This window comes from Astatotilapia calliptera, chromosome 2 (assembly GCF_900246225.1).
Source record: "Astatotilapia calliptera chromosome 2, fAstCal1.2, whole genome shotgun sequence".
In the NCBI taxonomy this organism is placed as follows: Eukaryota; Metazoa; Chordata; class Actinopteri; order Cichliformes; family Cichlidae; genus Astatotilapia; species Astatotilapia calliptera.
Window position 1 is genome coordinate 36,860,502 of NC_039303.1, and position 27,931 is coordinate 36,888,432.

A 27,931-nucleotide genomic window follows, 5' to 3' on the forward strand; every position below is an offset into this window, starting at 1 on the left:
GGACCTAATAAGCCATAGAGTGGAAAGGGATTTGGATCTACAGGGTGGTGACAGAATCAAAGGCCTTCAAATGAGGCCACCATCCATCTCACCGTGGCTGTTAATGAGACATGAAGCCGTCTACATATAAACATGTAGAAAAGCAAACCAGTCTCACTATTAATGTAGAATAATTTCATGTTCAGATCAGACGTTTGTGCTAAAACTAATGTGGAGGAAACCAAACAGTCCTAACAGAATATTTAATAACTTATTTTCCTGAGAAGTATTGAGCTTATGCTAACATGGTGATTTTCTATGCATGCAATTTACAATTTGTTGGCTGTGTCATACCCAGTGCCTGAAATAATTAATCAAGTAGTGGTAAACGGAGGCGGCATCCTCGGCTGCACGGAGCAGATGTTGTAAATCCAATGCAGCTCACGAGGACAGGTGCCCTCCAGCCGGTTCCTGTCTGCTGCTTTGGTAATGGTTTGTTTCCTTTCTGGGAACACTGGAGGAATTGAACAACACTCAATCTAACCTCTATCATCTACTTATTATAAGGTTGTACAATAAAGCATGAGATGACTAATCACCTCAAGAGTATGCTCTGTGGGATAAAATGCATTGCGTCTGAGATATACATTGAGTTTGCTCAAGAGTCCCTATTTTGTCAGATAAATTCCAGTTAATCCAGTGGGGTTCTCAGAGGATAGTAACTGTGTTCTGCCGCCTGAGTATTACAAGGACACACACACACACACTGAAAAACCTTTTAAAGTAAATGCATCAAATTTTGGATGTTTTTTGAAACTTCAGCTTCAAGGATTCTATATCTGAGATATTTTCAAGATGTTTAGCTCTTATGTCAGTCTTTGTCTAATCTTATTTAGAAATGTGACGCTATGGGTGGAACATTCAAAGCATCTGTTCACTTACTTGTGTGCTGGGTCACAGTGGGCTGGAGCAAGCGTATTTGCATTTATAGCCACGGGAAATGTAGTTTCCAGTTCACTTGTCCTGGGTGTTTTGGGGTTGTGGAAGGAAATAGAAAAAGCTCACACCAAAATGAGAACAAGAAACACTTTGTCCACTATTTGTCCTCCTGAGCTGGTGGTGTTGAGAACTATAATGTCAGTGTGAATGTGTATTTTTGAAGGATGAATGTGCGATCATTACCAGCACCTTTCAGGGGAGCCTCAATAGATAGATGGGGTTTCTCCTGCATGCAGATGTTTTTAGCATCTCACCAAGTGTCAAAGGTAAATGTATACTACTGTATTTTTCATCCAGTGGTGTTTCATGCACACAAGAACAGACGTCTTTATTTGTCAGATATATGAAAATTATTGGAAAACTGATCCATGTCTGTTTTAATAAATTAAGACTTACTGCCCGTATCGTATGAGTGCACCTCCTCCTGGAAATTCAGGTAAATGTTAATAGCTAACACACATACATATTTATATCGCTAGGTAATTTAGTATTTTTTTGTGTGACCTTTAATATTGTCTTTGTTAGTATTGCATAGATGTTCATCTCCTGGAAAGCTCCAAGGTAGGATCAGTACTTTTACAACTGTAACTTGAGTCATATGGATCAGACTGAGGACAGGACCGGCTCCGCAGATTGCTGGTAGGTTCTGATTTTAATCGCTTTAGTGCCATTTTCTCTATTTCATGTTTCTCGGTCAAGACAATAATTCAATTCATACTGTGCAAACGAGAATTTCCAGTCATTTCTTTTTATTGTGGTTACAATAAGGGCACAAACTGATTTTGCTGATTTGATTAACTGAAGAGATCCTCCTAAGGCATAAAAGATGCTGAATTAATTTCAGTGAAAAACTGTTTGGTGTCGTAACTCGGCTGCTGTATGGTCTAGTCTGGGAACGCTGATAAGAAACAATTCCATTTGCTGGCTGAACTGTAGTGTAATTCACTTGCCTGCGCCTGTAAACAAACAACGAAACGGTAATTAAATACTATAAAGTCTGATGCAGCACTTATTTTAATTGAATAATAGCAGTCATATAAGCCTACAACACATATGCGCGGCTACAGATATCAAATAGTCCCGTTGCTGAGCTCGTTCATCCTGCCTGTCACAAAACCTGTTTTTAGGCAACAATGATACAAGGAAGCTGCATCCATCATGTGCAAGCAATGTCGTCTGAGCTCCTTTTCTGGATTAGAGTTTGGTTTCTAAACTTTTTGCCACATATTTTAAATCTTCTGGGCCAATATAATAGGCCAGCAGTTGTGAAAAGAAGTTAATTTAGAGAAAGGGGAACATACATATCAAACCTAAGACACTTTCTCTTGGCCTTTTCATAGTATGCGGATTTAAGCAGTAATTACTATTACTGCTGGATACAGTCTTTTCAAAAAACATGACCAGTGTATGACAGAGTAGCTTTTACCACAGTAAAATTGGAAAGGGGATAAGGGAATGAATTTCAGCAGCTGTCATTTCTGTTGAGAGGAAAAACACTGGATAGATTACTACTGCCTACACTCTGTCGTTATTAATGCCAGGAAGTCAAAGAAGAAACAGAAAACTCACTATATTATTCAGAAATAAATTCCAAAGCAGACTCAAGGTTATTTAATCAAAATAAGAGAGATCAATGTTATTAAGAAAGCCACATAAGCTAATCTTATAATTTGTAAGAGGATTACACCACTCTGAATCTCATAAAAATGTATTTTTGATGACTCAGAGGTATTTAAGGCTAGCTTACAGACATTTAAATAAAACAAAACAACTACCGAAGACCAAAAAGTATGTCTTGGGTCTTTGTCCTGAGTATTCACCTCCATATATCTTCGTGAAACTTCACTCACCCCAAATAGATCTAGCAGTGGCCCAGAAATGCAAGAGGAAAGCAAAAAATGGAGCTTAAGCCCTCCATTTGAAACTGTGTCATAATGGGGCCATGCCTACTTGTCTGGAACAGTCCTTTTTCTCTCGATAACCGCTGACAGACTCTGAGTTAATGAGCCTCTGTTTGGCCCTTAGAGGCCACTGTATGTCTATAACCTCAGAGCCATCTTCTGAATTTGCTAACGGGTCTAATGCACCTTTTAGTCAGATCAGGTCTACGTATCGTTTTCACTTTGTGCCTCTAAACTTTGTAATCCTCAGCAGTTTTCAGCGTTCATATTAAGCAGATTGAAGAAATCCATTTTGCAGCTGTATCACTGTTACTCAATTTAAAAAGTAATATTTCGCCTGAGTGTTTTTAGTGCTTCTTAGCCTCTCTTTTGAAAAGAGGTGTAATAGAGTTTATCTTCTCTAAGGATCAGACCTCATTGATTTACCAGTGACCACTGATTGTCAACTTTTAACAGTTGTGAAAGAAGGATCCTAAATCCTGCCCTTCAGTAGTTGCTGATTCACTGAAGCAAAATCATACCATGATTTACAAGCTGATTTAATTCTGCTAAATATGACAGTCGGCAATTAAAGCTTTAAAAGGAGAACAAAGTAAAGAAAATAAAGCCTTCAAACTACGGTTGAATTTATTGTGTCTTTATCTCAGGAGTGCAGCGGTTTCATAACCCTCCAGTTTCTTCAGCAATAACGTAATCCATTGACAGTTAACAGTATATCTGTTTTTACACAGCAAAAACTAACTTTTGATAGTTAATTTGTCGAACTTTATTTTCAAACTGTTAACAAACATGGTGTAAAACACCACTTATACTGCTGCCACGGCGTAACTCACACTGTCAATCATTCCCAGTCCTAGAGTTTGTGGTGCCACTTCTTTGAAACTGACCAATCACATTAGAGCCCTTCTTTCTTTGCTCCACCCTTCAAACTATCAAGAGTTTTCTTGCCAAGCAGATACTCTTACATGCATGATGGCTAGTTTGTGGGCTTGGCTCCGAGTTTGTGGGTTTTTTAAGTTACACATGAGGAATTTAACTGAACAAGTGGCAATAAATCCTTACACCCCTAAAATGGAATTATTTGCTTGTGATTACGTTTTAACACACACCAGTTTTTCCACAAATATAATTCCACATGGTTACAGCAACCAGACCACCGAGGCTTCCACCTTTGGCTGCCACCTGATCCACACTGGAGTGGGCCCCTACAGCCGTTGCAGGTGTTGGTTCGGCAGGCGTGTTGGCTCATGTGGCTCATTTGGGCTGTGCGCGACCGCACCCCGTGGGCTAAGATCTGACCACAGATGCTCACCTATACCAAACCAATATCCCAGTTACTAAACCAACTGGGATATTGGTTTAGTAATCCCAATCTGAGTGAGGTAACATGGCCTGTTGTTTTTTGCCACAGAGCTCTTGTGAAGCACGTCAGTTCTTCACCCAGCGCCAGTTTTTCTTAAGAGATCCTACCAGGAACAAATTGCCTCCATCGACATAAATCCTGGTTTCAGAGCTGGAGAGAGCGAGGTCTATCCACAGACTCGGATAAACAACCAAAGATGGATGCGTGGATGGATGGATAGTCTTCTATAGCTGTTTTAAACAGTGTGTTATTTTACTAAATCCTCACCGGTTCTTCACAAATTTACTTCATACTAAAAGAAACTGCTTGCTCAACAATACATATCGGTAAAACAAAACAAAATGTAAGACTGATCTTCAAAAGCATTTATCCATGAGCTAGAATGTTCTTCCAACTTAAACCGCAGTGATTTTCCTGCCCAGACCTTTGTTAGTGGCTGCCGTTGCATGATCCTGGACTGATATAACAAAGTCAGTTATAAAGCAGCCGCTGCATCTCAGTTTGTAATTATGTATGGAGGGAAAGCCAGTCTTATTCTGGCACCTAGGAGCATAGCTCTCTGTTTTTGTACATTTTATTTGTACTTTAAAAACATTTTGCAACCAGATTTCTTTAAATATATAAAGAATTGTAAGTCTTGCGTAATGTGTGTGAAAACTGTTCCATGAGGTTTCCACGCAGAGCTCAGACTGACTCAGATGGTAGATTAACAGTTTAAAAATGAAAATAAACTCTGTATATGTAGTGTCCAGGCATCCATCTATCCTAACTGTTCAGACCTGATACTGATGCAGATGCACATCCTGATTTTCCCAACTTGATGCTGTTATGTGATCAACATTTGCATCAAACCCAGGGGCAACAGTTACCTCAACCAATCAGTTTGTAATCACAGAAAGCTGTGGTGCCAATGCTGACAGAAAAAAGAAAAACAAATAGTTAGCATTTGTGCTGTGTCGCTTGATTGTTAGTTACCTATACTGGGTATAGGCTAGGCTATAAAAATATTAACATCTATTTTACGTTTAGATTTTAGGTTTGTTTTTTAAACTTGAGTCAGTAAGACAGCAAAGCCATGAAGAGAGCACTGGTTAGTTTTGACTAGTAGCTCCCTGGCTAGTTCGCCTAAACAAGCTAATGCTGCCTTATTTTTTTAATAAGCAAACTGAACTGAAAACTTTACATCCAGATGAACAAAATCAACTTTTGGGGCAAATGTCTACAGTTTTAATATCATTATAATCCTAAAGCTTCTTATTTCTTCTTCTTATTAGTTATTTTTATTTAATTTAATAACGGTACAGTACTCTCTGTATATAGTAACCATTGTCCTTAAAGTAAATATGTAAGAAAAATTGTGTATGTTTCTGCTCTGTGTCCTGTTTGTTTGTATATTTATCTTTTTGGCTGCTGTCACAACCAAATTTCCCCTTGTGGGACAATTAAAGGATTATTCTATTCTTATCCTTACATTCTTACTTTTACCATTCACTGGGTAACATGACACTCTGCATTTAGTATATGTACTTACAATTTACAGCATTGGGATTCATTTGTAAGTAACACAAAGAGAAAAACACACACTTGTATGTATGTATTTCTCCCTCTCTCGTTGTCTCTCTTCATACACATATAATGGAGCATATAAGTGACAGTTAAAGTGAAGATGAATTAGATCAACTGTAAGTGCAATAAAAGCCTCCCAATAAGTGTTAAATCTTACATAAGAAGAGTGACAAAGAACTGGCTGTGTGAACACTGGACTTTTCACTTGTCAGCTGAACCCACCACTGTGTGGGGTCTGTTTCATCAGGTTTTATCATTTAGAAAAAGTCCATTTCATATCACAACTGTAAAGAAGGAAAATCATGAATGACAAGTTTTCTTTTACCTTTGACTTGTATTCAAGTACGCTTTAATTATGGCTGTTTTCATAGCTCTGTTGAACCGAGGGCCGTGGGGACAGGGTTTGAGCCGATTCTAGCACTGGGTGAGGTGAAGGATACAACCATGACAGGCTGTCAGTCTGTCGCAGGGCTCACAAAAACAAGAGAGAGTTATTCATGCTCACATTCACCTCTACAGCTAATTTATAAACCAGTTCACCTGGATGAATATTCTTTTATTCTCTTTTGGAAAAATACATTTTGTCTGAGATTTATTTCATAGAATGCGGAAAAACGAACGTGGCACCACTGAATTTACCAAGAGGTATATAAAAGGCTTTCATCACATTATGGAGAGAACTCTTAAAGATTTTTACAGCATCGTTAAAAGCTTTTTACATTTCAGGATATTTACTCATTCACTAAATTTACTACACCTACAAAATTCAGATTAATTTATGTATTTGCAAATCCCAACATAATTAATTCCAATGCTCGTTCTCCTTTTTCCTGTGCACTGGTTTCCAGCATCATAAAAGGATAAATATGTAATACTAGCAATCCTTTGTGATCACCATGCAAGTAGCTTAATGTTGTTTGTCTGTTGTTTAGTTGCTGGCTGGAAACCCAAATGCAATATCATTGTGTTACGTGTAAAATGATGCTACTACAGGCATATTTGGCATCTCATGTTCTTACATTTTTAGCTTTTTATAAGTTTACATAACACATGAAGAGTTAAAGCTGGGTTAGAGTGTTGTTTATGTGTAATTTAAATGCACTGTTAGACTATTTAATGATGCCTTGCTGAAATGCTCTGCAGAACTGCAGGAAGAGTCTGTAGAGCTGTCTGAGTTATCTGTGTGTTCATCACAAACAAAGTAAGAAAAACTTTTCATATACAAAAGTGATTTGTTTCTGACCTGGTGTTAATATAAAAATTCTGCTTGCAGCAGCTTGAAACACCTAATAAGATCTCAGTACACTAGGGAACAACATAACCAAATGAGACATGACTGATTTGTGAAAACAGGAAAATGAGACCGCTAATGTTAGACAGGCATTGTATACTGTGTCTCCAAATTACCTGTTGTTGGTCATTTTCCTCTAATAGAATGTCTTCAATCACATAAATCTTAAAGTGTAAACACATTTGGTAATGAGGTACCAGTGATATAACTCGGGGCACCCGACTATAATAATGGATTAGGGCTTTAAACTCAGACTCATTTATTTTTCACCCACATACATCACTCCTAATCAATGGCATGTCTTTCGCAATAACCCTCCCCCAGCTTGTCTCAGACTTTTAGACAGTCCAACGGTGAGTGGCTCTTTTACTCTCAAACTTTATGTACTGTTTAAAGTTATCATAGTTAAATATTATAGGAAGATGATGAGAAATTAAATAATGTCCCCGTTAAAGGTCGGAGCCATCAGACTGACTGACATCAGATGAATGGCAATGTGCCAGCTTAACAGCAGATTCTGAAACCTCAATAATTAAATACAAAGGCATTTAAAGGGCTCCTAGAATAGCAGGAGAAGAGAAGCAGCCCACAGGAAAAGTGTAACAGCCTTTCTGTCTCTGAAGCGTTTAGCTTCCTGCTCTGCCAGCAAGTGACCGCTGCTCAAATGTACTGTATTGATAGATGAAAACTCGCATCTTTTATAATTTTATATTCTGTAGACTGATGTTCACTAGATGCAACACTAACTCTTGATGTCTAATAATATAGAGCTCAGCAAAGGTGTATTTAGGACAGATGCATTAAGTTATTAATGCAACTTTCACTTGTGCCGAATTCCATAATTTTATTCTCCTTTATGTCCTCACCTGCTGCTCTATATTAAAAAGTGCTTTGTGTACAAAATGGTACTTTACGTCCTTTTTCTACTGGATAACCAAATGATTATCGCTTCGGTAAGTGCTTAATATTAACATTTAAAATTAAACGGTAACAGTGAAATTATAACTAGGGCTGGGTATCGTCACTGATTTCTAGAATCGATTCAATTCCGATTCACAAGGTCCCGAATCGATTCGATCCACGATTCGATTTAATTCGATTCGATTCGATTTAAATCTGGGAAATTTTGACAGTCAGAAATATTATAATTCAGATCAGTACATTTACATATTTTTGTATCAATAAAAAGGAAGCTGACACTCGCAAGACTTTATCACAGGTGTGAGCATCACAGCAGAGGCCTTTGTGTCAAAGTAGCTGAGGATAAAACAGAAAAACATGAAGGAGATTTTCCTGGCCTGGATTTTATAAAAATATTCTGCAGTACATCAAAAACGAAAGAAAACCATTAATCAACATATGAACATTACCTCTGACGTTACAGCGGTTTTATTAGAGACACGGTTAAGCGTTTTGCATTTTGAATAATTTTAAAAAGTTTAAATTTGTTCAGTATTGAACAGCAGAAATTAGGTTTTCTTTTCGGAAGAATGTAAAAGGGAAAAAAAACAGCGGCCGACAGCCTGTAAGCAACAGTAGACTTGTGTAACAAGCAAGCGAATAATGAAGAAAGCGAAACTGTTCTTGAAGTACAGAGAGAGGGAGAGAGCTGTGCATGGCAGTGGAAGCAAAACAGCAAAAGTCAGAGTGAATTCATGACGATGTTTATGTGAAGCGTAGTTTGGATCTTCTTCTGCTGCTGGTTCGGTCAATATTGTTTGGAGAGAGATCAAACTAACAGCTTTAGAATCGGCTCATAAAGGACGTGAACACAAAGCGCCGACCCGCCGAAACATCAGAATCAGCGAGCTGTCGGCTTTCAGCCCCGACCGTGAGAAAGGCGACATCTCACTGATCCTGATCCGCGGGTCGCGCTGTGTGTTTAAGTCTATGTGCAGAATCCGTGTTCCTGCTCTCATTTACTGTCTTAACTGTTTGGTGGTTCTTGAAATTTTGTGAGATGTCACCAGAGATTCTGGCATTTCGGGCAAAATAAATTTATATTTAAAAAATCGATTCAGGATTTTAATGAATCGATTTTACGTTATCCAAGCCAGAATCGATTTTAATCGATGAATCGATTATAAAAACCCACCCCTAATTATAACTGTCTTGTGGCTTTGGTTAAACAGTCAGGCAGTGAAGAAAATGAAATAAAAGAGGACATAATTTTAAAGCTAACAGCTGCCACTAAGTTTCCTAAATGGTCTTTAAAACTGCAGGCAGTACAGTCAGCACTGTTGCTTCACTGCAAGAGTGTCCTGGACTTGAATCTGCCAGCTGGGAGGGAGAAGCTTGCGTGGGTTCTCCCAGGGTACTCTGGCTTCCTCCCATAGCCCAAAGACATGCACACTAGGTTAATTGGGAATAGTAAACTGACTGAGTGTGAATGGCTCTCTTGTGTGACAAACTGGTACCTGCGACCTGGCTTTCACCCTATAACAGCTGGGATCCAGCCCCACTGTGACACTGACATGAAAGAAAAGTGGAAGAATATGTATGGATGTATGGATGGACGATCAAAACTCACAGGGAAAAACTGAATATTATTTTTATGGCATAGACACAATACACAAAACATAAGATGAAGTACAATACCGCCAACTAAAACTAAACCAGTATAGATGTATGGTCAGCTTGAAATTCGTAGTGCAGTTTACAGTGTTGCTGTATTACATTATGCTGGCAAGTCATTTTTTCGTATTAGTTTATTTTTATGTAAACTAACTACTATTTTTACGTGTCATTGATGTTAGGAAAAGCGCTTTATAAATCCAATCCATTATTATTATTTTTATTTTTATTGTTATGAGCTGGAAATGTGGAAAAGTCTGTATACTCGTTTTTGTTGATTCCCTTTAAATAGAGTTTAGAATGGATACTTGGCTTTATAATGTGTGTGTGTTTAGCTTACTACCATCTGAATAGTTGATCTTCCCTTGCCTGCCCATTTTATTTCACTTCATTTGAATCACTGAACAAATCAGAGGTGTGGGTGGTGATGAGCTCTGGAACCAGGCTACATTTTCCCTACAATCAGTACTAAATTACACAGTGAAACAGACTCTGTGTTCCAAGAAATACAGAAAGTGAAAATGTTCCTCTCTTGGATGTTATTTGGATACCAAGGGGCCACTAAGAGAAGTGCTATGAAAATTTCAGGCTCTCTGACATAAACTATTCTTGTCTCAATCAAAGACGTCCATATAAATGTCTGTGGAAGCTAAGCTGTTAATGAGCTAATTCTTTATAGAGTGATAAAACAATTGCTAAACATAACATAAAATTTGTTGAATTTCTAGCTGCAGTGAAACAACATCCCTTTAAATTGCATAAGGTGTTATATAATCTGTGTTTTAGCCAGAATGGGAATGGAGACAGGGTTTTTAGCCCTTACGTGACATTGATGTTAGGGTTCACATGCATCTTGTGTCCTACATGGGATTTCTTTGTTAAAGTGGCATTAAGAAGAAGCATGGGCTTTCATCACGTAGGATAGAAGAAAGCTTGTGATGGGCTGTCTCTTCGCCATGGGGACTACCTGCTTCAAATGAGATTCATGACAAATCCCCCTACGAGAGGCCGGCCAGTATGCTAGGTAATAGCATGCGTGGCAGTACTTATCTATCTCCATTAAAGACACAGGTCATATCCCACAATGTCAAAACCATTAAATCAGAGAATATAGCATGATGGTAGGCTTAAACCGGGTGCTGAAGCAGCTGTGATTGAAGAAGGTGCTTTTAAATGATAGATTCTGTGCACTTTCTTCTTAAGATGAACTAAAACGCTGTAACAGGCTTTAATCAGGAAAAATGTTAGAAGAGAAATACATTTGCATTCTTGTCACCTGATATTGAGTTTTCACTGCAACTATTACTAGTCTGAGTGCCACTAGAGATCACTTCTGATGCTTTCACTCAGTTAGACCTACTAATATTAAATGCAATCACCTTGTCCTGCAATTGGGAGTTGCACCTTGATATGAAATCACTGTGATGTAACTGTGGCATACAATTTTCCATTTCAAGTTTATACTAAAAGAAAAGCTTATCTAACCTTTAAAAAGACTTGCACAGCACAATTGTGCTTAATTCTATATAATTTTGAGCTTCGGTGTGGACCCGTCAGTGAACACCAGCGCACATTTATCACGCACGATAAAATCAAAGCTCGGACAGTCAACTACTAGCCTCAGATTCATTTTAGCTTTCCATAACAGCGCAGGCAAGACTGATTCACTCTGAACTCCATAAGTCCTCCGAATGCATAAACTGACCCTCTCCGAGATTAATGTCTTCCTCAGTACCTGCAGGTCTGGACCGAACATCATCACTGTTTGTGTCTCGTCACAGACCAACCAACCAGATTTCGCCAGGTGCAGCTAATTAATGAAAAAGCACCAATGGAACCATTTGTAAGTCATTTCCAGAGCTCTTTTAACCAAGCCAACAAGCATAAAGCTGCAACTAATTTGTTATTATTATTATCGTTGAAAAATATGTCACTTATTTGTACTAAAAATCAAACAGCTTGTCAGATTTGTTTTGCCAAGTGTCTGAAAGGAAAAGGGGGAAAAAACAAAGGATAAAAACGCTTAGATTGTGATAACCTGAAAGCATGCATGTTCCCGGGAAAATAGACTTAAGAGTTTAAAGCTGTCAACTAACTCTATCCAATTAATTGACTCATTAGTTCAGCCCCTAAGGAAACACGTCTGGTTCTTATCAAGGGAACAATAAAAGTGAAATGACACACACACACACACACACACACACTCACACAGGGCGCACTCCAGTACATATGCCTCAAAGTGCCCTACTACATCCTAATATGGTGTAAATCTGTGTGGTTCTTTGCTGGAACGAAAATCTTTCACCGTTCTAACTTGATTTCACAGCAAAGTGAGGCAACAAACCCAGAGGAATAATCTGACAGCGCCAACCTCTAATGGCCCAATTCCCAGCTGAGAACTACGTCTCCTGGTGTTCGGTTTAAGAGCACTTTCTTGCAAAATTGTGGTCATTTTGAGATCACTCTGTGTTGACTTGCAGGTATCTGGAATAGTTAGGAGAGCTTGGTAATGTGTGATTTTATTTTTCTGCCCACAAGGCTGACTAAATGAGTTGAGTCATCCAACCAGGCTGTATTTTCTGACCTTTTACAGTTGGATCTTGGCTGATTAATTTAAGCAGATGGCTAAGCAGACTTAGACAGACTTTCTTTTGAATAAAGACATGCTTTTTTATGAAAAATATTCAAATCTTAACATGAATATGCAGGTTTGTGAAGTGAAATATAAATTGGGAGTTGCTACAAGGCATATGGTCATATCTGTCTTTTTCCAGTTATCCATTACCAGCCAGATCATGCCAAAATAAAGTGCTTTCATCACAGGTCAATATGGAGAGAAAAGCTGAGCAAACTGTTTTCCCATTCAGCATTTCTTACTGGCATCTTCTTTCATTTCTCTAATGAAGACCTCCAATGTGGATATTAATAATGAATAAAGGAGTTGGATACAGTGCTTTTTACTGTCTTTGTTAAGCAGGAAACCTGGTGCCAATTAAAATGGGCATGATGCTGCCTTGTGTTGCAGCCATCAGTGGGTATAATCATAATAGTTAACACTGTGGCAGCAGGACTGAGATTGACACATTTGTGTATAATGACAAAGAGACACTGAGACCCAACAACAAGCTGCTCTTCTCTTTGAAGACAGTGGACGGTTACCACAAAAAAAAAAAATCAATATTCCAGCTCCATTCAATTACACAGAGAGCAGGTACCTCAGTGACACTCACAGCAATGACTGATGTACTGCTGCTGATGGTCACTTTTAGAGGCTTTACTTGAAAAGAAAAAGAAGAAATTCTGCTATTTAAAGTTTGAAAATGTATATTTAAGGATATTTTGACTGATAGAGCCATTTAACGTTTTTCGGTATATGAACACATGTCACGTGGATATGTATCATGGTGTATTTCGTATAAATGCAAAGGTTAAGGCAAAGATACTATACACATCGATACCTGTAGTGGGAAAATGCACCTACACCAAAAGCATCCACGCACGGGCGCTCACAAATAAGCACGTGCACGTAGGCATATCCGTTTTGCATAGCCGACCACACAGACTGAGGAAGAGCGCTAATTTATCATTCTCGTTCTTGAGTTATTGTTGATTAATTAAATGCCATTTTACGGGAAGATTTGAAATACAGTTGTGATCATACAGCCGTGCTAAAGGCTCAAGGAGGGGGCGACCGATGAACTCCTTCCAACTTCATTTCATCAGCTTTTTGCAATCAAAACCCGAACCGTGATTGTTTTACTTTGTTTCCCGGGCGAGGACAGGTGACATTGGTTAATTGGTGCTCTAATAGAAAAGACAAGTTTTTACTCACCCAAAGTTATAAGATGAAAGAGATAAACTCCCCACAGATCCATCTCCGTTTCAAATTTGAATTTCTGGTTATGCGTCGGAGCTACACCTACAGCAGGATAATTACACGGTAAGAATGAAGTGCCCCTTTATGCATTTGGAGATCATTATTTGCGCAAAGAGAATAACCTCTTGAAAAATCCTCAAATCGTCTTTTTCTAGTTGCCCCTGTCTTTTTTGTCTTACAATCCCATCAGTTACTTCCAAGTCGCTGTTAGAGTCGCGCTTTTGCGCAAAGGCAGAGCCATGCGTAATATTGTGAGGGGAAGTTGTCCAGTGCGTTGTACGGTCCGGTATTGTCAGAGAGCCTTCTGTTGCACGTCGAGGTGGTCACACAGGTCCTTGAGTCCGTTGCTGGAGAGATGCAGAGTGCTGGGGAGAACCACTGCCAACGACGGGGAGGAGGGGGGACTGTTTGTGTAGGAAGGGACATTTTAAACCGCATGCTTACGTGGTCAGTGCTTAGCGGTGAAAATGAGACGTTAATTCACAGAAACACTATAATGTTATGACTCAGAGGACCTACGGTGTGGCGAAAGTAGTTAACTGCGTCTTCACTTACTCTGTGATACTATTGAGCATCTCGTGTTTTCCTTACAGTTTCTGATTTTCTAACCCAAAAAATGCAGAATATTTCAAGCAGTTGACTCTATACTTTTAACGCTACCTGAATTCCATGAAACATTAAGAGATAAAGAGCTCCCTTTTTTATAATTCCTACTGTTCACTTCCCTGTCCTGTCTCATCACCTCAAGGCCTAACACCTGCCATTCAAATTGCTTATATAATAAAAAGTATGAGATTTTGCAGCCAGTTAATAAAGAAAGTGTTTGAGCTCCCCAAATGTTATTAAAGAAGCCGAACAAAAGGTTAATAACAATACCGACTCTCAAAAAAGGCACATTTGGGGCATTCTCAACCAGAAGTCTGTTTGATTAGGCGTCTTTGTACGAGCTCTAACAGTTGACATATGCTAACCTAACATCATTATTAGAAGATACTGATGAGATAGCTAATATAGACACACACATAAGATAAATACGAGAGACGCCATCTGATGGCTGAAGACAGAAAAATCATTTTTCTAATCACAGGACAACACCTGGATACCAGTGTGAAAGTCACATGTTTCAAACAATATTAATACACTGCAGTCTTATCAAACTATAAAGTTTTCTCTTTTGTTTCACGGAAAACCTTTAATGCTTGCCCCCTACAGAGAGGTGGATGCAGTTCCCGATCAGTACTGACAGCCTGACCCACAATGCTCAATTTTCAGAGCTGTTCACTGTTTTGAAACAGACAGTTATTGATTCTTTAGTGTTAAGAATTCAACTTTCGCACCATCTGTTCGTTTTATGGTTCAGAGGGAAGAGAACATCAGTGGACCAGGATGTGCATTTAGAGTTTGTTGACTGACCACTTTAGTGCATCTCCAAAACGGCAGCAACAAATAGAGTTTCCAGATGATCCATGCAAACAAAGCTGGTGAGGAGCAGATAACAAAAGAGTCACAGTATTGGATCAGCCTCAGTGTGTATGCTTTACTGTATACTTGTGCACGTGTTTGTGTCTATAAAGCAACCAAGGGTCCAAAAGGATGATCCAGCTGTGTATGGAAGACAGAATGAAGACCTCGGAAGGGCCATTTCCGCCTGTTAGTATTATCTTTACTGCCTGTGGCTGCTGTGCTGTAGTGCTTCAATGGACTTACATGAGCCAGCAACATTCATTTAAACATTTTCAGAGCCTTAGTTGTTTCAACTTATTATTTTTTGCTGAAGTCTCACATTGGAAAAAGTGTAAAATGTCTTTATGGCTCAACGATTGTAATTTTAGTTCCCTAACAAGTTTGCAGTGAGAATCTCTGGAACGATACATTAACATTTCCATTGGGAGTCCTTAAACATGGGAAGATGGGCTCTGAAACTAATTTCTGAATCTTTAAAGAGCAGCTCAGTGCCATGGGGATTTCTTCATACATATTTGCAATGTGCATCTGCATTTGTAATTCAAATTAACATTAAATTTGGAAGAATGAAAAAGCCAAGTAAATGGAAGAATTAGAGAGAAAATGTCTGTTTTCTCATAACCCATTATTCTCCGGCTCCTTCCAAGTCTATCGTGGATTCAGAAAGGTCTATTTTATGCTCAAATTAGGGCCAAATGTCATCCTAATCCCCTCCGCTAGGAGTTCTCTTGTAGATGGACCTGCCTGGTAAACATGATTATGTTGCCCTTTAGAGACTAAGTTACTGCCAGTAGATCCAGAATTTCTTACTTCTATAACGATCTTTCAGTTTGGAGAGGAGGTGCCATTTAAAGGTGGGAGATGGACAGCTCTCAGTTTTTGCTTCAGGCGAAGGTTCATTGATTTCCTATCCTTGTGACACAGAGCAGTGAGGACAACATTAATGAGGGATTAGTTATTGTACCCATAATCACTAATGTCAAAATCACCAAACTGGGTGATGAAAAGAAGCTTTGTAAATATTTCTTGAAACCATTTAGCAGCCATATTCACTGCAGGCTGATTTCTGCTTGAAAAATCAAAGCATTTTATCCTCATTGTCTTTTACTTTAGTCTAGAGTGTCCTATTTGATGGATACTTTTATTTGTTTAGTTAATTGTTTTTCTGTGCCATACTTTGTAGTTTAATTTTATTGCTGATGACAGTACAACAGTGAGGCAGCATGTACAACAAAGGAAGAATACACCATACTGTCCCGAGGAGCATCTATCGTAATGCGAAACCAGGAGTTCAAAAGTAAAAGAAAGGCCTACAGCTGATACAAAAAGAGGACTTGACAGTGTGAAAGAATTTTTTCACTACTCAAAGAATTTAGAGAGCTACATTAAAACGCTTTAGTTTAGCTCAGAGAGATGTCGTATTCATCCATTCTCTTCCACTTATTCATTACAGGGTCATGGGATGCAGCTGGAGCCCATCACAGGTGCAATGGAGCAAGAAGTACATCCTGGACAGATCACCAGTCTGTCGCAGGGCTATCTAGTAGCCTAAAACTAAAATTTGGATAGAAGAGCAAGAGCTTGGTGCATGGATTTGTCTAGTGGTATATTGATGCAGACAACAGGTGAGGAAGACTCCTGACATAATGATTTTTGGGTAGGCACTAAAGGGATGGAATTGTGGATGCAGCCAGCAGCCGTAGACTTCCTCTGGAGATGTCTGACTTCTCTGTTGGAGCGGGGTGGAGAGCTTGATCATTCCAGGGGGAATTAGGGGTGCAAGTTAAACTGCTTCAGGCATCTGATCAGGATGTGTCCTGGGCACTTCAGGCACGTGAACGTCTGGGTGTCTGTCCTGGATGAGTTGGAGGAGGTTGCCGGGGATTAGGATGGATCAGTTTTTCAAGCAGACAATTATGCCCAATCATATGTGAGGGTATGTACTCTGTAACATATACAGCTGGTTGGATATTGTTATCTTCATTAATGTTAGATCCCCAAACACTATATTCCAATAAGGAAAGCATTTGAAATGACTTAAATGTGATTTATTGAGATAAAGAATTAATCATTGTGGTGTTTAGACTCCAGTGACAACTTATGGCAGAACAGAATCCCAGCAGTGACTGGATTAAGAACGGGACCCACCAGAGTGTAGATGCTGGTGGAGGTGAAGATGGAGATCTGAGTGACATGAATGTGGTAAAGGGGGTGAGTTGGGGGGTGGATAGCATCACACAAGAGTCTGACAGAGCACGCATTGTGGAGGATGACTGGCCCAGAAAAAAGGCTGACACGAAGATGATGGGAATAGAGTAAAGATGTGAAAGCGTTTTTTGAAACAATAAGAGCAGCAGCCAAACAGGAAGCAGGCAGATCAGTGATCACACAGCTACCTTCTTGAACTTACACACAGGCTTCATTAGCTTAGCATGCCATTTACAGTAGTTCACACATGTGCGCTCTAAGTAGTCACCACAACAGCAACCTTTACCCCCCCCCCCCCAGGCCATACTAAGGATAAAGTAGCCAAGTGAATAGCCACAAGACAACGACTGAATTGAAACATTATATGCACAATGCAATAATGTTTAAATAGTGACTTTGCTATTAATTACTGCCAGTTTGTTCTCAGTTATGTTGTACTAATCACTTCTCTTGTATACCTATTACCATAATATGAGATCAGACCTTTCTGTCCTTGAGAAGAAGCTTTAACTGCATTTTGTTCTCTGCTGTTGTAAACAAATGACACTCACTTGAACCTGTACCAGGGTGGATGATCCACCACAGCAAACAATGCTTTCAATTTAATTTTGTTACTTTGTTGCCCAAGTTGAAGATTTTTGTTCTCCTCTGCTGCCGATCATCTGACTTTTCCCAGCAGGAAAATGTGCTCAGCAAGAACTTACGCATTACTTTACCTTTTCTCTCGTACTCATTTCTAACATATTTGGGTTATTTACAGTTGTGATCAGAGGTTTACATCTTCCACGCAGCACCTTCACTGTCTGCAATGATAAGGATTAAGCCACAATCAATACATTAATTGGTGCCTGCTGATACAATGAAATAACAATAAACAAATAAACAGCAACACCCATTAAAATTGTCATCAGCTATTCACTGTCAAGTTAAACCAGTTTTAAAACAAATTACAACAGCCAGCAGTGTATAAGGACCTCGGCCCAACAGCCAGAAATCCACCCTGGCAAAGCAGCAGCTTGGCAAGCTGTAAATGAAAACAGGACATCAATTACACTGAAGAATTTACCTCAGAAGGAATATCTCTGCCACTTTGTCCGTTTTTCAGTTACCTGTGTCCAGGTAACTAAAGTAAGTATCGGTAATCAACATCCAAGAGGTGGGAGCCCACTACAAGTTTCCACAGGGGTGCAAATAACTTTAAACCTCTACCAAAACTCAAGCAGAATGGTTTCTGTGACCTACTGCTCCAACAGAAGGCTATGCAATCCACACCAAGCTATCATAGAAAAGTTAAAAAGGCCAAATAGCACAGCGTAGACCAGGTATTCACACAGCTCCAGGTTCACACAACAGATGGACTAACTACACTGCACCTGTGCTTATAAAAGGGAACAACCTAGCCCCGCCTACCAGGGGCGGTTCCCAGACTCAGGTCTCACCTGTCACATAAACATACGTTCAAACTTCAGCACCCAAGTCTTCTTGGATTAATTAAAGATGCATACTGTGCAATCATTCCACCCTGGAAAAAGAACAGTTAGCATGGTATTCATGTTCATGACGAGCGTAAATAAACTGCATACAACAACATACAAACACAATAAATAACAACACATCACTTGTTTTAAGGTGGACGGTGGGTTAGAACTGGAAGCAAAAGCTCACGTTTAGTGTTCAATAATGGGGGTGGCTTCTCTCTGCACCTTCAAACATTCACAGCGTTGACTTAAAAGGATCCCATACATACAGCTCCCAGGATAGTGACATCATGTCTGTACTTGATTGCAAACAGAACAGTAGCTGTTCTCTGTGAACGCTTGAGACATTTGCTTTCTCACTCTTCTCCCTTTTTTTGCACCTTAATGAACTAAGGACAGATTTGAAACAGCTTAGACCGTCTCCTTTTAAGTAACAGAATTGTGTTTCTCTGTTAAAGAAGTGTAATGTGGTTTATTAAAGCTTAAAGCTTAAACTTTGCACCATACAATTTTATTGTACTGTTAAACATGCAAGGAAATTTAGGAGTATGTAGTCACAACAACCTGGCAAGCGTGTCACCGATACCATGCCAAATAGAGTGATGCTCAATTGGTGCCAGACTCCATGGCGAACATTTGCACAGACGGTGACTTTGTTACCTCTCACTAGAACAGATGGTGTGTCTCGTGCATGGTGTGTGGAAGGTTACTCCTCTCTAGATGCCTACTTGTGTCTTAAACTTCATTTGGACCACACAGGTGCAGACACAAACACACACACTTGCACAGAGACAGAAGAGAGAGGGCACTATTGAATTAATTAATCAGTAAGTGATACAAAGGTAATAGTTCTCTAATGCCTCAGTGAAGACTGAAGGTATTTTTCCCCAACAACTTTATTTAGAATATACAGCATGCTTACTGAGTCTTTTCTCATACTTTAAACCTTCTTTTTCACCTCGGAGTTCAGCCATTATCACTCATGTAATCAAAGATTAGTAGAGCGAAAAGATCAAGTTACACTGGCAGTGACAGATTCATGAGTTCTTGCTTTCTCAGTACAGGCTATCTATCTGTGGGGTAGGTCTAAAGGGGTGATAAGGTTATCCGAGAACATCTATCACTGATTTCCTGACACTCCCGGTGGCCAAAAATAATCAGATGGCACCTGGATCAACAGCTCTGTGTTTTAAGTTCCACAACTCCTCTCTCATGTGTAAGTATTCACACCAAAATAAGTGGGCCAGTCCAAGTTTTCTGCTTGTATATAGATGTCTCTCTTTGGTCTTTATCACAGATATCTCTATGAGATGTTTGTAGGAAGAGATGCTGCTGTTGAAAAAAGAGGTTAGTCATGATGTTTTATTTCACTGCTGGGATGCTGAATTGTAAAATACTTCCTACATTCCTTCCAGCTTCGTAGGTTTCAGGTGATTATAGTCTTCTACAGCTAATCACTGTGTACTAATAACAGTAAGATTTTGACTAACTTGTGTATTTGTGATGCTTTAGAATCAACAGATTCATTTGACATATCATTATTAATCCAGGATGATAAGCTACAGTTTAGTAGTACATGGACCCTCTATTTTAACTGACTTCCTTTATGCTACCACATCTGGATGATGTGTTGTTCCACTGTTTTTCAGCTGCTGCTTGTGCTGTGTTAAAGGGTTTTCAGTCATGATGCAACAATGGTACTACTGCACTATGAAGCCCATTATTTCCAGTGGCTTCCACTACAAAACTTTGCCGCTTCACCGAGCAAAGCGCACATACACTGCGGTCAAAGTTCATTTATTTTGAACTATAATCTACCCATGCTGTGATAAACACCCGCAGACCGACAGAAACCAAGCATCCAGTCAGGCAAGGACAACAAAATCTGAGTGTGTCATTCTGAATTCCCTGAATTGACCCCAGTCTGTATTTGTATCTATCCTGAAAACTTGGTATACCGGTGTGTGTGTTTTAGTCTGGTAGGTGGTTTAAGGTAGACTACCAACAGCTTGTGTAACTGTGTAAGCAGTTAAGCGTTAACTGCTCCACCCAATCTCTCTATAGAGTATATAGTAGTTTCCCAAATTTAGTTAATAAGTTAATGAGGTACAAAAGTTTTCGTACAGAAATTTTTTTATTTCAGTGAAATAGTCCTACAAGAAACTTTTAGATCTCCACCTTGTTGGAGTTGGTTAATATAATGATGACACTCTTCAAAAAAGAGGTGTTATTGTGGGATAATATCTATAATACCTATGCTCAGCCTGCACTTAATGCCTATCACAGTTAAACGATGTGTGCATCTTAAATTATAAACTAAAGTATCACCTATATCTTCCTGCTGATCATTCAAATCACAAGTTAGCACTTCTTTAAATGCTATTTTTAAAAGTCTGAGAACAGAATAGAAGAAAAAGTTCTTCACAAATGAGAAGAAAATCTACCAAACATTATATGTGATGCAATGCAATTACACACAATAGATCTTTAGTTTAAACAAAGAAGGAACTTACATGTCAGTCTGAGACGAGAGTGATCAAGCTTGTGTTGGAGTTTGTGAGTGTGCGTTAGTAGACACTTGGAATTTGTTTAGATTGAAAACAGATCATTAGTTTGGAACATCTGCATAGAGCAGTTGCTTTTGAATGCGTATTTAACCCCCACCAACACCCCGCAAACACACAGGGGTACGCAGGTAAACACACGCAAGATTTAACCTTTTAGTGCCTAAACCCGAACATCGATTTTTAATGCCTAAACCTGACCAAGTGTTAACAGAAAAGATAAAGTTAAAAACAACAACAAGTGTGCCAAAGAAAAAACAAAAACTCCCCACAATGCTTGTTTCATTGTGCCATCTGTCAGCCCTCCTACCTCATAATGTGGGCTTTAATGGGTTTTTGTTCTTCCTCGCGTTTCAAAATCTGCACAGAAATGGTATCCCTGTGTGTCAGAACATACGGGTTTCATTAAAATATGATGAAAAGGGATTCCTTAGCAACTACCAGAACATAACAAATCAAGAGTGAGACTATAGTTTAACAATGGATGTGTTCATCTGATCGTTGAATACCTGAGAAACAACTGTATGCTCCTCACACCAGCCCAGAAAAGTATTTGAGCTCACTAGGTTGTAAGGAACTGACCTTATCATTATTATTATTGTTTATTTACAATGACTGCATCACATAAGTTGCATATACAGTACATGACTAATGCTACATTAAAGCATTGGGCATTTCACTTTGTGGTGGCATGGTGGTGTAACGGTTAGCACTTTGGCCTCATAGTGAGCGGTTTAACCACCAAGTCAGTTGGCGTTTGTATGCTCACCTCGTGCTTGCGTGGGTTTCTGCTGGATATGCTCAATTCCCCATTGAATAAGTTGTAAAGTAGATTAACGTGTGGATGGATGGATTTCAGTTTGTGAGAATACAAATAAACTGGAATGAATTCTTGCAGACTTATGCTGGCAGCTCATTGGTTAAAATTAAATGTTTTTTGTACTTGGTGGGGGACAGCCATCGAAACATACAGGATATGCATACAGTTACTAATCCTTTTAGGGGTTTTAGTAATTACATAAAAACATCAGTATAAAGTGGAGATCGTAATCAGTATGCAGATTTAATACTTTAATGCTACTCTGACAGTAAAAGATGGAACTCTTTTCCACATGTCTGTGTTGTGACCTATGTTTTAACACTGACCTGACACCCATTCATTGACAGCCGTGTATATGGATCCCCTGGGAAAAACACAATTAGCCAAATTAGAAGGCAGCGTCTGGTGAGGGCAAAGGTCAAAATGGGAGCCAAAGCTGTTTTCCATAGTGGTTCTAAGCCAAACAGCTCAGCCAGCTCAATTACCTTTGCAGTTATCGCACAGTAACCTCACATATAAACATAGGTTGTTATTTTGTGTTTATTCGTCACTCGCTTAACACCTACATACATCAACACATACCAGAATGTTCACGTGCCCAAATTTCTCTTTTAAACTCACGGTTTATAATTGTCTTCATAGAACATTTTACATAATTTCCATAATGTATTCAGAAACCCTTTGAAGTCCTCACTGCTTTCATTCCCCCTCAAACAAGCTGAAGTAACAATTTACCTTGTGTCTTTACTTAACAGGCTGCAGAGTGAGTGGTTGAAGCCACGTATCTGTCTTCAAGCAGGAAAAAAATGAATTTACAATTTTTGATGAGCCCTGCATCTATGCAAGTAGTTATTCGTGAAATGATCTGTTTGGCTGTGCAGAGGGGGGTGCAACTTTAAAAATCCAGACAGCAGTTTGCAAGCTGTTTTTGTGGAGTTTTGCTGTTGTTATACTGCTGCTGCTTGATTTGTATTAACAAGGAATGCAGCAGCTGCTTGTGAGAGGATTTGTTGGGAAGCTGTGGCAACATATGCGATAATAATTTTTATTTTTTTTCACCATCTGTGGTGTATGTAAGGAGTATGACAGCTCCTACGTCAAGTAGTGATTCAATCTTTTGGCCCCAAGGTAACTCGATGTTATCCTTCAAGTCATGCAGTATTCAGCTCTGTATGACTTTCAGTACCTTGCATTCCTCATACTGGCCTGAGGTTTACATGAATATTGCATAGTACTATGCTCTATGGTGAATTCCATGTTGTGTGCCGTGTATCCCATTACTTAATGAATTATAGATAGGGGTTATGGAAGAGGGATACCTCACATTTAGTGTGATCTCCATTGCTGATTTTAGGGCAAACAAAGATATTTGCCAAAAACAACAGTCGCATATAAAGAGTCGTTTTAATTGTGTTTGGTTTTTTAAGTTGTTCTTTTTTTTAAACTTTTTTACTCCTTTTTTACTGCTTAAGTAAATCTTGTTCCATCTTTATTGTTTTTTGTTCAACCTTCAAATCTAGCACTATGTATGCAGTGTATACGGTTTACAATAATGGGCAAAGAAGAATCTATCTCAGGATTCTTTAGACAGAGTAGGGCTATGTTGGTTGGTAGGCAATATCAGGTAGGCAAAGGTTCTTTAAACGTCATGCTCAAATTTATCATTATTATTATTATCATTTTTTAATTTGGAATCTTATTGATGTAAAGTTGGTAAAACATTCGAAAGAGTATTCACAGTTCTGAAAAAAATCTTTGCACCAGAAACCAAGAAGGACTTTTACCAGAATGATTGGAAGAGAAAAGTCCGGAAAAGAAGTGAAGCAGCTTGTGATCTAAAACATATCACATTGTCTTTCAAACACGGTGGAGACAAAGTTATGACCATAATATGCAGCATTTTTATGAAAAGTAAGTAAGTTACTCTTAATTCAATTATCTTGGGTTATTATTTTCTCGACACTATAAGTGGTGAAGTTTTCAGAAGTACTTCGATGCAATCAGCACAGCAATGATATCGGTCTAATATACATCTTTATTATGAAGGTAAGTTTTCATTATAAAATTCTCTGGACGCTATAAGTGGTGAAGCTCGTTATTAAGCTCCAACGTAAAATTCAGTACATTTACCGCATACACAGCAAAACTTACATAAATCGTTTAGAAACTTTAAATAAATGACCTGTCAGTGACTGCTACGAGAGAAGTTATGTCATGATTTTAGCTTAACTCTCTTCACAGCAGTGCTCTCATAAGCTGTCATTGTAAAACTGCTCACATAATGTGCAGCAAGCATTATAAATAATAAGGCAATCTGCTGTAGGTGTCATCCCCTCCTGCTTTAATAAATAACTGTTGCAACTATGAGTCCCCAGATCTCATAGTGCTTGCACTTCATAGTTATACTGGAAATCACTGCAATATAACATGCTTTACACGTTTCATTTTTTGCAAAGATGAGAAATTAAGAACTGTTGAGCTCTTCTTTGTCTTCCAGTATCCCTTAAGACATTTATCTCTGGTGGTTCATCACATCAGCATGATATACTGCAAAGAATAAACAGCTGCTTATTCGGGCATTTTTGCAATTTATGCATACAGACAAAGATCAGAAAGTTATGAATGTTTCTTTACTGAAAGAGCAGAAAGATTAACTGATGTGCCTCGTCAAAAACATACGTCAAAGCTGTTAATCTGTAACCGTTCAAACAGGCCAACTATGCCTTTTCAACAGTTGCAAGCTGTTACCAGTTGATAGTTTTCACCGACTCTTTTTTCATATAGTTTGGATTTTTTTTTACCAACTTGGTGCTTCAGACCAAGTTCCTCCTTTCATTATCAGAAAGCCTGTTTAAAAAGTTGTATAACTGCAGCTGACATTTGCCGCTGTTGACGTCACCTTTGTCATCCGAGGCAGACATACCAATGAATGAACAGCTCAAACCTCAGAGTACTTTTGTATTACAAAGTTCACTCACCTTCAGTTCCTTATCTAGGCTATATAGGCTCACTAAAACTATTCTTTTTTCCTTCTCTTCTGACCTTTTCATCAGAAATTGCACAGTGTGTAAACAAAGCAAAATTCTGGTGGCTTTCAAGTTTATTTCTGTACAAGAAGCAACAGACAGTTTGCAGTGTTGTGGGGTTTCGTCACTCCAGTCTAATACAGCCTAACTGATACAGAATACTTGTTGAGCTGAAACTTGTTTTGAGTACGCCGTGGACTCTTCTGAGCAGAACATCCCTCACTACAGTAAAGACACTCGACAGGTCAGTTCATGTTTCCTAGTTGTGTAAGGTTGAGGTCCATGGGGACATCAGCTGTGATTATATAAATAAAATTGAATTAAACTGAACTGAACTCAATTGAATTAAAGGTACATTTAAAAATAGCAGCTATGCTTGAAGTACAAGAACGGCTAAAGTTAGATCAGGTATGATTTTTATTTTTATATTTTTTTAATAAGAAGAGTCACAGAAGTTTTTTACATTTGCGATTATTACATTTCACACATATTTGCTTATCTGTCAAATGGAAGAAAAAATAGCCTGAATGAAACAGATTGAATTCAATATTATTTATATAGCCCCAAATTGAAACAACAGTTGCCTCAAGGTGTTTGATATTCTAAGGTTAAGACCCTACAATAACATAAAGGAAACAGAGAAAACCCCTGCAATCATATGACCTCCTATGAGCAAGCATTTAGGCGACGATGGAAAGAAAAAAACTCCCTTTAAACGGGAAGAAACCTGCAGCAGAACCAGGCTCAGGGAGGGGATTATTTTTTTCTGGGAATCTTTTATATTTTATGCTTTTATTCATGCTTTCATTCAATAGTTAGGTTTAAGCTCTGAAAACATCTTGGTAAGGTATGGACTGAAAAATGATTAGGTACAGCAAAACGTTGTTTCACTTAAAACACACTCATGTTGACAAATGAAGGGCTGAGAGGGCCTGATCCTTCTCATCAGTGCATTAACCAGTGCATCAAGACACAGACACCAAAAGACACCTTGTGCATAAATGAGTGACGCCAGCTATTTTGACAGAACTGCACTAATGGATGCCCTGGGAGTGAGAATGGGCTTGAACGACAGCTAATCTATAGTGTATGCAACCAAATATGATCCTGGTCTTAGAGAGCTCTTTCAGTGTTGGCCTGATGACACCAAAAGCTTCCACAGAGAAAACAACCGACCAATATCTGAGGTTTGAGTAAGTCAGGTTCCAGCTGTTACTCTATAAGCAGGTTCTAACCATTTACCATCACCCATTTGCATGCTCTTAAATCGATTCCCATGAAGGTATAGTAATTATGATCTGGCATTTATTTATTTTAAACACTTCAAATTTCATGAAGATTTTAGATGTGCAACTTTTAATGAGTCAGTGGTTACACTTGGTAAAAGCATGTCTTAAACCCTGGCTGTATGACTTAAAGGACTCGCACATAGCAGCCAAGGTGAGTGAGTTAGGTGGGAAAACACTTTGTGTCCATGATTATCTGCAACTTTAGAAAAATCGGTAAGTAAAAGCTAAGAACTTGTAAAAATTCATTCATTCATTTCTTTTCACCTTCACAGAGTGAAGCACAGAGATGCTTGTTACAAGTGCTGAAAAGTAGCCGTACAATCAAAGCTGATTGAGATAATTATGCAATAACCATTAGCTGAAGTAATAACTGCTCTCATTATGCTGTTGAGAACTGAAAGAAGGCTGGTGACTGCAATGGGTCAAACCAAATGAGGAAATTACTACTAATTTACTTTTTATATATAAAACCCAGCAAAGTTTAAAATGAAAGGGGAAAAAATCCATACCACACTTTTTTCCACTTGAAAAAATGAATAACTTCCTTTTTCCACAGTGTTAGTCATTAGCTTGTGTGATGAATAAAAAGGCTTAACTAAATCTGAATCATTTGCTTTATTAAATTTCATGTTCAATTTCTCCAAGCCTCGTTAGTTACATACTCTTAACTCCTGAGTGAGTATGAGTACAGGCAAAGCCCTTTAAGTTTTTATTTTCCTGTGCAGCTTGTAAGCCCCTGAGGAGTTTCTCATCTTAAATTCATAGTGATGTTACAGATATATCACCAAGGGAAATCAATGCAAAGTCCCAGTTAATCACAGAAAACCCCAGCGTTTTGTTTGATCTGAGTCTGGATCTGTTTCCTAACTCTGTGCTATACGAGTATGAGTTACCCCACACACACTGAGGGTAATATGAGTAATCCACTGTCCTACTATCTAAAGAAATACATGCCCTGTTCATGATAAAACATAGTGATTGAAACCATATGCGTTAAGGCATTTCTTATGATACAACCATTCTCCAATACACTGCACAAATGCAGAGTTATTCAAGTCCATAGGAAATGTGCCCTTGTGTCCTCGGGGGAGCCAGAGTGAATGGGAAGATTCAGGATCCACTGGGCTGGAGAAGGACTACATCCCACAGGGTCCCATGGGGAGAAAGACACAGATGCAGCATTGATCCTGCTGAAAAACACTGAATGGCTGGAAGCTTGAGTAAGTGTCAGGTTTCCCAAACGGAAACACCAAGCTAGGCTGGGAGGAAGATCAGAGCTATGAATGTAAAATTTGCAGATTAGCCTGGAGCATGTCAAATTAGCAGAACTAATGTGTGCTATTTGCCAATATTTTACATATTTTTTCTTTTTTTACCATGTGGTCCTGTGTCCTGAGTGTTTTGTGCAATAGCAATAATAACAAGTCTTTTTTTGAAAAATGTTGGGTAACATTTTGTTTTTCGATTTTTCACTATTATTTAACAGAACAAAAACAAGTAGATCCATTTTAGCTGTTAGAATCTGATATTTT

The 27,931-nt window shown here is 38.7% G+C and overlaps 1 protein-coding gene across 1 annotated transcript in view; it reads right to left on the bottom strand.

Annotated features, from left to right (window-relative positions):
* The window catches only part of gfra4b (GDNF family receptor alpha 4b), a 60,231-nt gene extending 41,673 nt beyond the window's left edge, over positions 1–18,558 (bottom strand). The window contains exons 1-4 of the mRNA XM_026146515.1: positions 18,289–18,558; positions 17,939–18,025; positions 13,673–13,954; positions 13,506–13,592 (exon numbers count right to left, since the gene is read on the bottom strand). Of these exons, the coding sequence (XP_026002300.1) occupies positions 13,506–13,548 (43 nt within the window). The 5' untranslated portion in view covers positions 13,549–13,592; positions 13,673–13,954; positions 17,939–18,025; positions 18,289–18,558. The remainder of the gene's footprint in view (positions 1–13,505; positions 13,593–13,672; positions 13,955–17,938; positions 18,026–18,288) is intronic.
* Positions 18,559–27,931: the final 9,373 nt, after the last annotated feature.